The sequence below is a fragment of the Vanessa tameamea genome, chromosome 7, assembly GCF_037043105.1.
Source record: "Vanessa tameamea isolate UH-Manoa-2023 chromosome 7, ilVanTame1 primary haplotype, whole genome shotgun sequence".
Lineage (NCBI taxonomy): Eukaryota > Metazoa > Arthropoda > Insecta > Lepidoptera > Nymphalidae > Vanessa > Vanessa tameamea.
In genome coordinates, this window is record NC_087315.1 from 4485186 (window position 1) to 4501596 (window position 16411).

Below are 16411 nucleotides of genomic sequence, written 5' to 3' on the forward strand. Positions count from 1 at the left end.
AAAATATATAATAAGGTTCCGTGAAGCAATCTAACAGTCCCTTGGAGTCTTATAAGCGGTCAAGGCAGTGACCCTATCGGCTCGCCAATTAATTTGCGGACGAATGATTTGCATCGTTGTGTTACTTTGAAAACATTGAATCAACTAGTATACGTTCAGATAAAATAAGTAAATAAAACAACTTTTCTATCTTTAATATAAGGATTATCTAATTACTTTTATAATAATATAATCCTTTGACATTGATACCATGACGTAGCCTGTTTATGTATATTAGTCAAACAACACCTGATTGGATTGAAAATCGTTTCACTTTATATTATTATTGAATAAAAATTCAATTGCTAGCAATAAAACTTGCGGATAATAGTTATTTACACTATAGCCTTTTTAAACAAGAATGCTCATTGATTTGAAAAAATCTACTACAGAATTACTTGCCAGTTCTTCTTGGTAGAATCTACATGCCGAACCGGTGGTAGCTTCATTTAATATAGTCTTGTAAAATGACGACAAGTGCTTGTAAAAGCCTACTTGAATAAAATAGATTTTGATAGAAGTCTTACTCTTATTTCGACCAAATCTCATTCGGTAATCTGAAGTGTAACTTACAATAAGAAACTTCGTCCCATAAATAATAATTAATAATCAAACATTAGATCCAACCTTCTCATCCTCATCATCATTATGATCAGCCTGTATTAGTCCACTGCTGGTCATAGGCCTCTTCCAAGGCACGCCACTGAGCCCGATCTTCGGCCCTCCTCATCACCTTTCTACCAGCCAGCCTTCCTTACATCATCGCTCCACCTTGCCACAGAGCGCGTCCTACACTACGCTTGCCGATTCGCTGTCAACTTTCTCATCATATTTAAATTATTATCTTAGGAAGATTAACGAAAAAAGGACCGTTTTGGCATAGCTCTCAGTCTGAGGTCCACAATGCTCTTACTTATACAAGATTAATATTTAGTTGAATAAAAAAATACTTGGTGACAAAGGGTTTTATTGGATTCTAATTTTATTATCTCGCTCGAAAACCGTGCGCGCTCTCACATGATGTGGGTTTCGTTATAGGATGTGGTAAGGTATGGGTTGGTATTTTTAATGCATATTGTATTTAAAAGACCAAGCGGTACCAACTCTGTCTCTTCGGAAAGCGTTACGAGATCGCTTGCGCATTCTACCGTGATTATAAAACCATTGCGACAGCCATCCTAAGCCCAGATCAGAAGCTGCGAGAACATGTAGATTTAAAACAAAAAATAAAATTTAATTTTAGAATTAATTTAATTTAATTTAAATCTACCGCAAAACTATACTTTGATTGTAGATTATACCGCTAATGATCATTTATGTACAATTAAATCTATACGTCCTGCATAAAAATCAACAAATACTATATATCTATCATAATATAATATATATCTAAAATAATATTAATCATCTATTAATATTTTTTTTATTTAAAATTCAATCCATCTTACATGGCGTTTGTGTTAGTAACCAACTGTTCTTTAATATAGAATCCAATACCCTGAAGAATGCATTTTTGACTTTGCAGAGTCGAAAACTTGATGTTTTAAACACAGCAAAAAAACCAATAAATAGTTAATGTGGCCACAAAAAATACATTAATATTTTATTTCGGTACTACGATGTCACACACAGATATATACACAGACTTAATTCTCCTTTTTCTTTTTTAAATTAACAAAATCATGGTTAATGACATGTAACTATATCTAAGATATAGTTAAAAAGTACTGGGATCACGTATAAATTGAACATAAAATTATTACAAAAAATACGACGAGTAACTTAGTTGGTACGATTGAAATGATTTTTTATGAAAATAATACGTAATTATAAAATTTATTCGTATGAAATTAATTAAATTTTTTTGTTCAAATTATTTATTTATGGACCGTATCATGTGTTACTGACCCAGAAACGTTTCATTTCTGTCACGTGTTTTAATAGGAAGCGTTTTAATTATTCTTTATAATAGTTATATAGCTAAACAATACTATATTGATTGCTTTTACCTTTGAGAATAGCAAGATATTATTCTATTTAGTATTCAAGCAAGTAAGCGACCCGAGATCACGTTCCTGTCTCAACACTGCAGAAATATCTAAGCAGGTATGAATTCATAACGAATATACAATAGCTACTATTGCTGTAAAGGTGCATTTAATGCAAGTTTCAGGATAAACTATATTCACTAGTTCACTCCCACGATTCCGCTTGTCTGGACTCGAACGTTAAATTTTACGAGCAATTGCTACGTGTCGTTGCAGAATTTTTTATATACACTATATAACAATTTCTGCAACAATATATGTATATACTGTTATTTATTTTTACACCGGCTTCGTGCTAGAATCGCCGTAACTATGCCATTTTGTAAAGAAATAAATATTGTATATCGTATGTTTTAAGCTTAATGAATTACTGCGCTTAATGGCATTGTAGATTGATTATAATATTGAAAATGCACTAATACTACACGGATAGAGGCTTCTGAAATAATTCCACGATCAATCAAAGTAATGAGGTGAGCGTCATCACAGAAACAAATACAGAATTAGGTACTTATTATTATTTTAAAAATATAATTTATTATTTTAGACATGATGAAAATGCCTTTATATAAAATGTTTATAATTTATATAAAATCGCAAATTTGAAATTCTTTGACTTCGAAGTCTCGAAAACTTTGAACTTCGATGACTTCGTTTTACGAAGTGATTGAATTTCAAAGTCTGTGGGGACAGTACCTTTTAAGTATAAATATGTCTCGGCTATCAATATTCTGTACATCTCACTAATTAATTACTATGATCATCTCTAAATGAATTCCTTAAAAATTACCAGTGAAAAATTATTTTAACTACATTATACATATCGTATTTGACAATATTATTGGCCATAGTATAAGGCGAACTCTGTATGATGTGCTCTTAAAACGGAAGAGCTTAAGTTTAGCGAACAATTACGAACCACACATAACTGTTCAGTTATTTGAAATTTGTTCTAACATTGTAATCAAATAGTTACTAAAGAAATGTTGTTGATATATTATTCTAGTTATTATTCGTTATAACATTTAATATGAATAATAATTGAATTTTGAAATGTATGGGATTGCAATTTCATATATCAATTTCCTTACGTTGATTTATATTTATTTATTTAATATATAATATTTTTTTAATCTAACTTAGTGGTATGGTACCAAAAATATATATATGTAGACTCAACTAGACAGAGAGACTGATCGACGTTGTATAAAAATCAACTTGTATTGGTTACCGGTGGTTAATGACTCAGTTTTATCGATTATAATTAGAATTAATTACTTATATTATATTTGAGGAAGTTTTATTTATTAATTTTAGCCGAAAGATCAATCAAGAGATAAAAGACATTGTTGGTATTCGAAGAACTGATTAAATTATTAAACACTTAAAAATTTAATATTAATAAAAAACAGTACACACATATATTATATAAGTAAGAATAATAAATATAATTACATTACATTTACATAATATATAAATTGAATAAATATTATTTACTTAAATTATCAAATTATATTTAAAAAAAAAAACAAGATTCAAAACCGGGCATAAATCGCATCATAAACGATCATAATTACCTATACACTTAAAGGTTGTTGCATAACCTTTGCAGGTATGTCATTGAATCATATAACGGTCTATAAAGTCAACCAATCAATTTATATAAAGAAATTAATTGTATTATATAAAACCCAGCAAACATTTATGAATAAATAAATTTGAAGCTAATATTAAATATACTTATATGTTCTATTAAAGGGGTAGGCCATCAGAATGACTGGTATTTTTGTTGTACTGACACGGTGGTACAAATTCATCTGTCAGTTGCGTTATTGATGAATTTCACAATATTTTCTTATATTTAACTATAACTTAATTAATAAGTGTCCGACAACATTTATTTTAAATACTAGTAAATGTATTATATACAAGACTGTGTAGGTAATATTACCGGATAATAATTGTAAGGATAGAAGGAATATGTATGCAGATAAACTGTTGAAAAACTATGAGTGGTGGATATTGTTATATATTTAATATATCGGGCCTTCAATTAAATTATAAAAAAGCCTAAGGTAACTTAACTAACCGTTTATAAGCTATTGAGAGTTCTTCTAAGGATATTTTCTTTTCCGAAACTGTAGTTAGTCTTTGATTTATCAATCGATTAATACGTGTAATGCTTCTTTATTAAATAAACGATTTTGATTTGATTTTATAAAACTAAAAACCGGCAAAGTCTGAGTCGAACTCGCGCACAAAGGTACCTTACCATTATATATAAAAACGGCAAAAAATTGTGTCTGATGTATGGGAGCCCCCTTAATTTTAAAAAACATGCATCATCTATACAAATTACAACTCTCTTACAATCACGGTTCATGAGATACAGCCTGGTGACAGACGGACGGACAAACGGATGGACCGTGAAGTCTTAGAGTAATAACAGAATTAACTAAGATCTTTCAGAGCCTACGTACTGATACTAAGATCTTAGATCTGGAATTCACTCAACATTTATGCTTTTATATTAAACTCACTTTTTATCTCACTTCTGAATATTCATAAATCTCTATATAGTATAATGTCGTATAAACGCTACTTTGTGAGATTAGCAGTGATGCGAACGATGTTTCCGCCCAGACGTTTTTGCGCGATTGAGCAATAAATATCCAAATACACATTTATAATTCAAGCAGGATTATATGGTATTCTGTAACTTAAAATCGAACGTAAAAACTAAACCTGAACTGAAATAATTACATACAGGTTTAAAAACATATATCAAAGTAAAAGGTCACTCATTAGCATTAGCATTTTAGCATTAGCAGCCTGTAAATTTCCCACTGCTGGGCTAAAGGCCTCCTCTGCCTTTGAGGAGAAGGTTTTTGGAGCATATTCCACCACGCTGCTCCAATGCCGGTTGGCGGAATACACATGTGGCAGAATTTCGTTGAAATTAGACACATGCAGGTTTCTTCACGATGTTTTCCTTCACCGCCCAGCACGAGATGAATTATAAACAAATTAAGTACATGAAAGTTCAGTGGTGCCTGCCTGGGTTGAACCTTAAATCATCGGTTAAGCTGCACGCGTTCTAACCACTGGGCCATCTCGGCTCTTAAAGGTCACTCACCTCACATTATTTGAAACAAACAAATTGTTTGGCTAGAGTAAGTTAGAAATATATTTAAATAACATGCTATACTAAAAATTACTCTTTAACTATAACAAATATCACAGATTTAACTATTAAAGTAACGAAATACTGAATCTTAGCAAGCATTCACACCTCACGTAAAGTTAGCTGCCAAAATAATATAGTAGGAATCGTAAGTAAAGTAACCATAATAGCGTTCCTTTTTACCATAACTGGTCAACCTCATTAAATATTGTTATCAATCATTGGATACAAGAAAAAATACTGAAATTTTGTTAAACTTACATTACCACTGGTTGTAAGGCTTTTGGGTAGATACCAACCACTCATCAGATATTCTACCGCCAAACAACAGTACTCAGTATTGTTGTGTTCCGGTTTGAAGGGTGAGTGAGCTAGTGTAACAACAGGCACGAGGGCCATGACATTTTAGTTCTCAAGTTTGGTGGCGCATTGGCAATGTAAGGTATATTTCTTACAGTGCCATTGTCTATGAGCAGTGGTGGTTAAAATTTAATTTTAGACTTACTTCCTAATAAAGTAACATACTACTACATCACACACATTCTTATTAACGACGTATTTAAAGGTGTATACAAAATACTTCGTTCCATAAATGATTGTAACGACGTCGTAAAATGAATAAATAACTTGTAAGGATTCGGTTGTCCTAAATTAGTGGCAATCTCGTTTGTGGTACACCCATTTGTTTGAATTGCCCGATGTTCGGTAGATTACTAAACATTATTTGTAACTTACCTTCGTATTCACAGCTATAAGACCGACTTGGATATAAACTTCGAGTAGGCTACGCGGATTTATTCTCACTTTTATCGTTACATCCTACTAATATTATAAATGTGAAAGTTCGATGATATTTGGATAGAGATATCTAATACTCTGATTTAATACACAGACTATCTAACACTTTTGTAAAGTTATCTCTGCTAATTTGATAATATTGTTGTGATCAGTAAATACAAATAAGGTTTTTGTTTGCCTAATTTTCTACTAAAGAGAAGATTTGGAGTTTGTGCCCCCACATTGCACCATTATAATCTCTGCATTGAGTTTTGTGTACGAAATCGTCCTCCTCGAGAACTGAATAAATTATTTACAGTCATAAAATAATGAAACACGTGAATTTCAATTTCAAATGATATTTGGACGAGCTAAAACACAATTGCTATTTCGTCGTTGTTTAATTTACTTCATTGCGTGTCATCTTTTATCTTAAGAGACTATTTAATTATATATTATGTATAAAAACTGCAGTCTGACTTCGATTTTCACTACTTATTTTCCATTACATTTTTTTTTTCATTCGGTAAAGTAAAATTTTAGTCAATTTGTTATGTTCTAAGCTATTACAATTTTATTTAAATAAGTATTGTAGGCCTTAATTACTCGCCATAAATATAAAAAAGGTCATATAAAAATAAATTCCTATTTCAGGAGTTACAATTGTAACTCCAAAGAAATCCGGCAATTAGCGGCTGTAAAGAAAACGGATAGTTATTTTTTTTTCTTAATTTTGGCTTTTATTTGTGCCGAGAGAGCACAGATTATTTCACCAAAGTCACGCGCAAGATAGTTATTTAACCGGATAGATGTCGCGAATGTTTTGACACGTCACATAATCTTCTATCTTGTATTCTTGGCTTAATTTTTAAAAAAAAAAGTTCGTCATTCCTTTTATTAGTCATATTTAATTTATTAAAATTCTAAATTTGCCTTTAATTTCTTGTACTGATCTACTTATTGTAATGGACATTCTATTAAAAACAACGTTTTCTTAAGCGAAACTCATAATCTAATTAGGCCGAATAGTGGATATGCGTTTCGTATCCTATTAATAGAAATATTTTTACCTTGAAAGGTTTTTTTTTATTATATGTTTTATCGTAATAGGAAAAGAGGACGAAATAAAAGATCTTTTAATGAAACAAATATATTTCATTACGAAATTAATTACCCAACAAATCCATTTTCAACACGTTTTCAAACCATTTTTTATAATAGGAAAATGTGCCTTTAAGTGCCAAATTTTCATTTAACACACTAAAAAGTATGGTTACTTATATTGAGATCATCGTTATGTCCAAAAACATTTAAAAAAACGAACAGTTGATTCTACTGTCCGTCAGTGCTAGTAACCATATTTTTTAGTAAAAATTTTTACGCCTAATGGTAACACTACAACACACACATTTATTGCACATTTAGATATTTCGTGAAGTGTTTTTGTCTTTTTTTTTCTTAATTTTTAGAGATCCAAGACATTTACTATAATTTTGCACATCAATATTAATTGAAACAATATACACAATAGCAATTTTAAGTGACTTAATACATATCCAAAATATTGAACTATCCTAAGTTAGTTGGAAAATGGACAAGAGATTTAAAACCAATGGACTGTTCCGTAGATAAAAATTTGACATAATATTTGCCAAATAAAAAAATCTTAAAATTCCTATTAAAAAGTTTGACGTGTTAAAACTATAAAACAGGACTATCTGTTTAACAGTAATAATTATCTGAAATATACCAGTAAAAAAAATATATTATATCATATAACAGTATGTATTACACTAGCGTTGGCTTAAAATTAAGGAATTTATCCTCCAAACAATATTTTCTATTGTCTTTATGTTTGTAATATTATACATATCTAATGTTAAAATTACATAATATGACATAAGAAAATCTTGCGAATTCAAGGTTTAGTATTACAGATTATATAATTATTAGATAATTAATAAACAAAATTTTAAAGTTTTATTTTTGAATAAACAAAAATATACATATGATGATGCTTGGAGAATAAATTCCCATTCATAGACATATTGAATTAAAAACATTTTACAACAAAAACCTTTTTTTAAACTACCTATCAGAAGTGAGACTAATATTAAAATTTACCACAAGAATCTTCCCGTAGAATCTTTAAGCAATGATCTTGTACCATACGAAGATATTTATTTAACTTCGTCATACAATAAAAAAAGGCCATAAAACAAGTTAACACACATGATCGAACATTAACGAGTCGAAATCAAATTAATATTAACTATCTAGCTGTTCCTGTTTCGTTATATTAAATACATAATAAATTAAAATAAGTAACGTTAAAAATACTAAACGCTATTTAACAAAAAAAAAAAAACGATTCCGCAAAATATAAAATAATTATGTACTTATTGTAATCCATTATTTCTACTACCAATTACATAAACCAAAGCTTTGAACGGTTGTTAATAAAAAAAAAAAAAACACTTTGGTTTTAGAGACTCCCATTAAGTCCAACGAAATCAACGATCTATAAATACTGGAAAATAATAATCTTATGTAATTATGTTCTTAAAACAAATTATTGCTGTTGTTGTTTGTATATCAAAATGTAATGTGATTATATTTTAATAACTATGGAAGCATCAATAAATAAAATGTCTCTGAAGAACAATTTCTATCACATATCATTACACGTTGTAGCACCACGCAGTTAATAGACCCATCTACGATATCTACACTTACCTCTATTCATTGTTTGTATATGGTCATGTATAAAAATCAATACATCTGAAAAATAATTTAAGGTCCGTATATAAAACATTCTGTATAAGTTATGTTTAAAATTAAATAAACTCTCTTATTGTTTTTATATCATAAACTATTGAGACTGCGTTTTGGCTTTTAAAAAGTTTAAAATCAATACCTATTAATTAATTATATTACTTATTGACTGCGAAATTTCTGGCCTACTTTATGTCTACCCGAAAATCAGTCTACGTTCGATCGTTGGCTAGGCTGTGGAGAGACTTCAGCTGTCAGACATAGCGCGGTTACAACTAATAGTAATATCACAATATTAGCAACCACCAAGTAAGCATTCGTTGTCTTTCTTCCGATTAAATATTAGTTTTATACATCGACTACATTTAAATAGTACAACATATCCTAGTTCTCTCATCGTCCCCTGGTGATTGCTTTTTGAAAACCTTACAGAACATTTAAAAGACTTATGTCAATTAAGTTAGAAGTCTCGTCTATCGTTGCTATTCGATGTAAATTGAATTAGAGAAGACACATTCTTATGTTATCGAAAAAAAAAAAAAAAACATAACATGACGTAGAAAATTAATATTCGTTGTATTAAAAATTATTCCATTAAACATAACTTTTATAAATTATAACCAAACGCGATTTTATAATTGGACGGAGATAATTATATAATGTTAAACACTTTTAAAATTGTGCGCAAATCTAAATTAATATACAGTGTCCTTACACCGATCCCATATAAATCTGATGCTTTAAAAACCTCTCTCGCACCTTGTGTGTTCAATTAAATAAAATAAAAAAAAAAACTGAGAGTAAATAATGCCCATTGGCTCACAGTACGCGGTAAAATTATTACATTTGCTTATAATCTGTGGCCATAACACAGATAAAATAAATTCTAGCTCCGAAGAAAAGGACAATATGTCTTTAGTGGTAATCATTATCATTTTGAACAGAATATTCACTTAATCTAATATATCACAATTGTCCTGGTATAGCACATATTTACAAAACATTTGCTGTGCTCGATATATATTTAGAATCTGATTTTAAATTATACATTATAAATTACAGTAATAAGTTATGTGAACATGTATTATAAAGAAGACCACACCAATATTAAAGACTACTAGAATTCAAAATAATCACTCAAAGGTACCTCTCTGCCTGACTGTATTTTTTGTAATTCAATAGTTGCTATGTGTAAAAAATATATATTCCAAAACTATAGTATCGGAGTACATCTGTTTAAGAAACATAACATTTGTTAAGGTTACTTTGAGTGATTTTTACCTTATATAATAAGACACTAATTTACACCACAACATCAAGTAACTACGGCTGATATAATTATAAAAACAGTCAACATCAATTTCGAATGATTATTTTTTTTTTTTTTATAAATTTGACGTAATGGCAAATATCTACTTACACACAGTTTAATGCGTTTACATTAATTTCGATGGTATTTATCATACCTAAATTTTACACGTAGAATTGGAAAAAAACGACAATACATCAGACTTTAATTTAGCATGTTACTAATGCCAAATTTATCAATATTATATTGTTATTAGAGTATTTTGGTAGTAAAAAATAAAAAATTCAGAGTATTGCTTCTCGTTTTATACTAGAAGTTTTCTACTACCTAAAAATTACTTATTATAATATCCCTCTGGCAAATTCAAATATATCATAATAAATACGCTTTATTTATTTGTATGTATAACAAAGAACAAAAAAAAACAAAAGGAAACTTTTCAGACAACCTTTTCCCTAGGGGCTTAAGGCGAACGTGTACGTTATCTGTTAACTATTTGTTATCTGTAAACGGTATAAATGTATTCAGTTATTGGTCAAATAGCTATTGTCATTATAATTAAGTATATAATTGAAAAAATAACTTGGATTGAGCATAACCAAGGTTTACTTACTAACCTCGTCCAGTTAGAAAAAGATATACGATGAAATCCTTATTGTATAAATCATAATGGTGACACCGAAAGTTCGCTGTTTATTTACTGAGAAATTATTCTCTTGACTGACGACCAGATGGTCGTTCGCACTTTTACTAATGTTAATGCAGTTTGTAGACAGAAGTTCGAGTATCTCCCTTATTCACGTTACAAAGTGAACTACACCCACTCACTCTCGCGTGTCTAGCAGACTCGATTATCGGCGACGGTCTAAGAACTCTTCAATAATGACAACAGTACTAACTAAATAAATTAGACTATTATATAACCCTAACTTCAATAATAACGGTTACCAAACAGCTTTTTCGTTGCATTGACTATTAGCTTACAAGAAATACGAACATTTTTTTTTTATATTATTCTATTTTTGAGTTTATCGTTACGTTACGTAACTAATGCCCGACGGATTTTTCGTGTTTAAAAAATACTGGCCCGCTTACTGGAACAATGACTATTATTCGCTACACAATACATATTATATCCCCTTAATTATAATAATTTAATTGACAATGAGTTGCACTCAGACGTGACACCTAGAAAAAAAAATACTTAAACTATTATTTAATTGAAAATTGAACGCATTCAAAATATATATGAAAATGGCCAGTTGTGTACATTCAAAATAATTTCAAATAAATATTTTTATTATTTATATTCACCTGTAATAAAATTATCGTTTATAATAAATATAATAATAATATATGACTTCAAATAATTTATATTTTTAATCTGTGTATAAATATTTTAATTTGTTGTATAAAAATATAATGTTGTTGAGGTAACTGTTTTACTGTTAATCGAACTTTAGATGTAAATGACATAAGACTATGGAAAAATCCAGTAACTATCAAAAATCAACACAGAATTTTGGATGTTAAAGTAAATTAATACATTTAGTTATACACTGGAAAACTAGATTGGCACATTAATAAAGACTATTATTATTGAAGAACGCAACTTTTTGTATTAATAAAATCGTTCTCTTAAAAGTAACGTAAGAGATAAATATAATTATGTCAGATAAATATCGTGTAAATAAAATAAAATAATTATAATATTAATGCCTCTGTCTTATTATAAATATTACCATTTCAATACAAGTTTTAAAAGACGAATATTGGTGTCGAAAATCTATGATCTGTATTGCTTATGAATTTATTTAAACGCTATAAAATAGAAAGGATGATTTCACCTGAATGATACGAGTTGTTTTATTGCCATTAAACACTTAGAACCCCTACATCGTGCACGGTTTATATCTATAAAGAATTATCACAATATCGGCAGTTAACTTTAGTTTTGAAGTATGAAATTAGCGATCTATAACGGAACTTATATTCCAGACGAGCGGACTGAGTGCGGGCAAGTATTTTTTTCTGTTCGGTTGATCTATTTGATCGTAACAGAAACTCGATGACATACCATTAATATGAACCTGCATACAACATTATATGTCAAAATGTGTAAACAATGTTCTCAATTAGTTTATCTACTTCAATGTTTACTTTATGAGGTACATATTTTGGCACAGAGAGATTACTTAAATCTAATATTAATTTAAATCTAGACATTTAAAATTACTTTAAATTACATAAAACATTTTCGATGTTTTAAAACTTGGTGACTGGTCTTAATCATATTAATCACAGCTTTTTTTGCATTCTCTTACCTACCTATCGTCAACACTACAATTTTCTAATTTCCGTTCCATGGAATGAGTTTTCAATCTTATTTAGAGTTTTCAAATTTTATTTATTTATATTTCGGCAACAAATAAAAAATTAGCTTAAATAAATTTATGTTACGTAAGATTTTTTTTGTTGTCAAAAAATATTCCCGCATTTGAAAACGAAAATCAATTATACCGAAATCGTTATCTATTCAGACTCTCGCTTACTTCGAAAATTTGGTAAAATAATATAATTTTTAAATATAAATAATTTAGCCTTAGTTTGCAAGCAGAATGTAGTGTGACGTATGATAAAGTTATCCTCTTTATTACTTAGCGGCAATCATTAGTTTTCTTTCCATTTATTAAACGTTATAGAATAAATATAGAAAATTATTTATTAAACTATAGACACCACTCCGAAAAAAAGCAATATGGTAAAATTCTATTTAGACCTGCTTAAATATATCCACGATAAAGTTGTAAAGATTCAAAATATTTTAAAAAATATTCCAATTTGCTGTTATAAAATGACTCGGTCATTAACTACAGAGGTATGAGAAGATCGAAAACAGGACGGCGCGGTCGATCAGCGTGCGTTGTGAACGTGCGTGGTCAAGTGCTTGGAGAGGTAGTCGGCCCGCGCGAAGCACTTTCCGCACGCCTCGCAGTGGTAGGGCCGCTCGCCCGTGTGGATGCGCAGGTGACGCGTCAGGTCGCTCTTCCCGCCGAATGCTCTGCCGCAAAACAAACACACGAACGGCCGTTCACCGGTGTGTTTCCTCACGTGTAGCTTCAAATTCTCCTTCGATCTCACACATTTACCGCAGAACGGACAAGCGAATCTTCTTTCTCTGTCTCTCTGTCTGTCGTCGTTTTGCAGAAATCCGAGAATACCGGAATGTGAACTAGAACTTTCGAGTTTACTATCGCCACGTGACTCGCTCTCGGAACTGTCTGCCATGGAGCTGACGCTTGCGAAGGATACGGGGACGCGTCTTCTTTCATTTGTGACGGACTCATCCCTTTTTGTTTCGCTATCTGCGCTCGAGTTCCTGCAGTCGTTGGAATCATCGACGGTCACAATAGAATCAGTGGGTCCGTTCGAATCTACGGTACTATCTTGTTCGCCATCGACAATGACATCGATAGGTGGCGTTCTGACAACGTCAGTTCTATTTTTCTTCTTCATGGATAAATCCATTTCTCCACACTGACCGATTAAAACTTCATTAGTACTAGTGACTTGGTCTATACCTTCCGGTTGGTCAGTGTTTTTAGTATGAAGTCTTTCCAAAGTATGATTGAGACGATGTTTTTTAAAGGATTTAAGATACCGAAACTGCATGCCGCACACGTCACAAGTAAATAACTTATCAGCTGGTAATCTTGCTCGGTGGTTTTGTTCTCTATGCTTTACGTAAGCGGATCTATAGCGGTAGCTCTGTCCGCATTGTTCGCAGACGAACGGTTTATCATCGGTAGAAGACTGCGACGCGTGTTGAAGAGCGGCATGACGTTCTAAAAGCCAAGTCGAGGGAAAGGAAGCAAGGCAGACGCCACAGCGGCGCCTTTCAGAATGAAGTAAATGGCGGCTCTGGTATGCCATACAATCATCGCTAAGATACCTGCGGAGACGGCAAGCTTGCAGGGCCAGAAGCGGCGACCACAGAGGCAGTGCTGTTGGACTACTGGGAGGTATGGGGCTTGCAATATTCGGAGACCCACATGTCATATCCAAGCACATCTGCAAGAAAAGAAAAAAGAAAAATTAAAAATGGCACATAAAGATTGTTTAATATTCTGTGTTAAATGTCATACGTACCTGAAATTCTGGTAATGTTGAGAAAATGAAATAAAAGAATAGTTCTGTAATGATTGTAGAGCTTTTATTTGTCAAAATTGTATTTTTACAGCTATGATATGCTTATATTTGTTTCAAAAGTTACAATGATCAACAGCGATGGAGTTGTGTACTGTTGCATTTTCAATTGACGAAATACCAATTCGATCCTCGACCTTTATGATATACTGTAACTATATTTCAACAAAATCGTACTGCTCTCTGTTACAACATTATGACCTATTATTAATGATAAGGCAAAACAGATTTCACTAATCTAAAATGTCAACAATGAAAGTTAAATAAAACAGCTTAAGGGAAAAATAACCGCTGACGCTTCTATGAAGTAACAACGATTTAAGCTATATAATAATATAAATAAAGTGGACCTACGTTATTTGAACTTGTGCTGATTACAATTAATTTTACAGCATAATATACAAAAATTCGTACGAAAGCCCACAACTGGGTACTGACGTTTTGAAATATCGAAACATTGAACGGTCAGTCACCCAGCGAAAACAGTCGTAACTCAAACAAATTGTATATGTATATCATGCTCTTAATCACGAAACTTAGTCTAAATAAATTATATTAAAAAAAATCATAATAATTAAAACAAATTGTACCAATATATAATAATCAATATACCTACAGGAACTTAGAAAAATTGCAATATAAGTTATATATTTATGTATGCCACTTAAAAATAGTAACATAATCACAAGTGACCAATGAACGCTCATTGCGGTTCAGGCTTTCAACCTTCAGGTCGGTGAAGCTTAACAGTATTATCTAAGATTATACAAATAAAACTATTGTCCTAGTATTGGTCATTAAAATAATTTTGCACTGGTTAATTTTAACTGTATAAATCACAAGATTGGAATGCGCTAACTACGGAGGTGTTATCTCGCGTGTATGCATTAGTCAGGTGTAATGGTGTATGCCATGCCATGCGGCATACGTGCGTAGTCGGGTATTCCCCGACACGTCCAACTATACGGCTCATGTTGTCGCAATTGTTAAAACAAAAGTCACCTGTTGCAAGTCACATATCATAACGCAACGTACAATTTTCACCATAAAATTACACATATTTCTCTATAATTCATTCCCTACATAAACTATGTATATTCCGTGATTTGCAGCCTTTATATAAGTCTTATATAGGCAAGAGGCACTCTAAATATAAAACTGTGGTCACAATTTATGTTATAAAAATGAATCTAAGTTGTATCTATTCAAACTTTTTAAACAACTTGTGCTAATCTCGACTTACATGCTTGATAGGTACTCAGAGAAAATATATCTACATAAAATTCACATAAATATCGTATATAACTATTTACTTTATTTTGTGCTAACGGCGTGTGAACTTCGCAGGGACGTGGCAACAACTGGCGAATGTTAAAATTTGAATAACTGCACTTAGGGGCCATATAATAAATACTATTGTATATAACAATCATCTTCTTCAACAACCTCATACTGCCTATATACATGTCAATACATAGAAATATGTATAATAATAATAATAATATTATTTCATTAATAAATAGTACCTCTGAAAGTTAGGAAACAAAAATAGCATTTAAAATTGCATTCAGTTCTATTATAAAAACTATTTCGATAAAAAATCGTACTTTGTTTAATCGCATCTTTACTAACCATTTAATTATTGCTATTAATTTATAATGTATATTGTAAATATTCAATCTTTCTTAAAACAAGAAGAGGAACATTAATCAAGGTTACATATTGCTATAAGTTTGGTAACGTTTGACTCCGAAAAATAAGATGAGTGCAGCTTTTCAAATAGCAACATTATGTATTTCTAATTTTGATTTTTTTTTTTTTTATTTTACTCCTTTTCCACCATTCTAGCTCCGGAAAGTAGCGCATCTACCAATCTATATCCTAAATATGCATTTACATGTGCCTTTTAACAGCAGACCAAAATTAATTTTCACAGCGAATAAATTCATGGTAAACTCTATAGAAATGTACGCAGATATATATAAAAAATCACCTCTATTTAAACAATAATATATAACATATTTATGAATGGATATTAAATTTTACGTAAATTTCTTCAGCGAATTTAGAAAT

General features: G+C 30.7%; 1 protein-coding gene across 2 annotated transcripts in view; it reads right to left on the reverse strand.

Annotated features, from left to right (window-relative positions):
• Nucleotides 1-7182: 7182 nt before the first annotated feature.
• LOC113401291 (protein tramtrack, beta isoform-like) overlaps nt 7183-16411 on the reverse strand; it is a 56190-nt gene continuing 46961 nt past the window's right edge. For both annotated transcript variants that reach the window (XM_064215396.1, XM_064215395.1), the window contains exon 7: nt 7183-14203. In XM_064215396.1, the coding sequence (XP_064071466.1) occupies nt 13046-14203 (1158 nt within the window). In that variant the 3' untranslated portion in view covers nt 7183-13045. The remainder of the gene's footprint in view (nt 14204-16411) is intronic.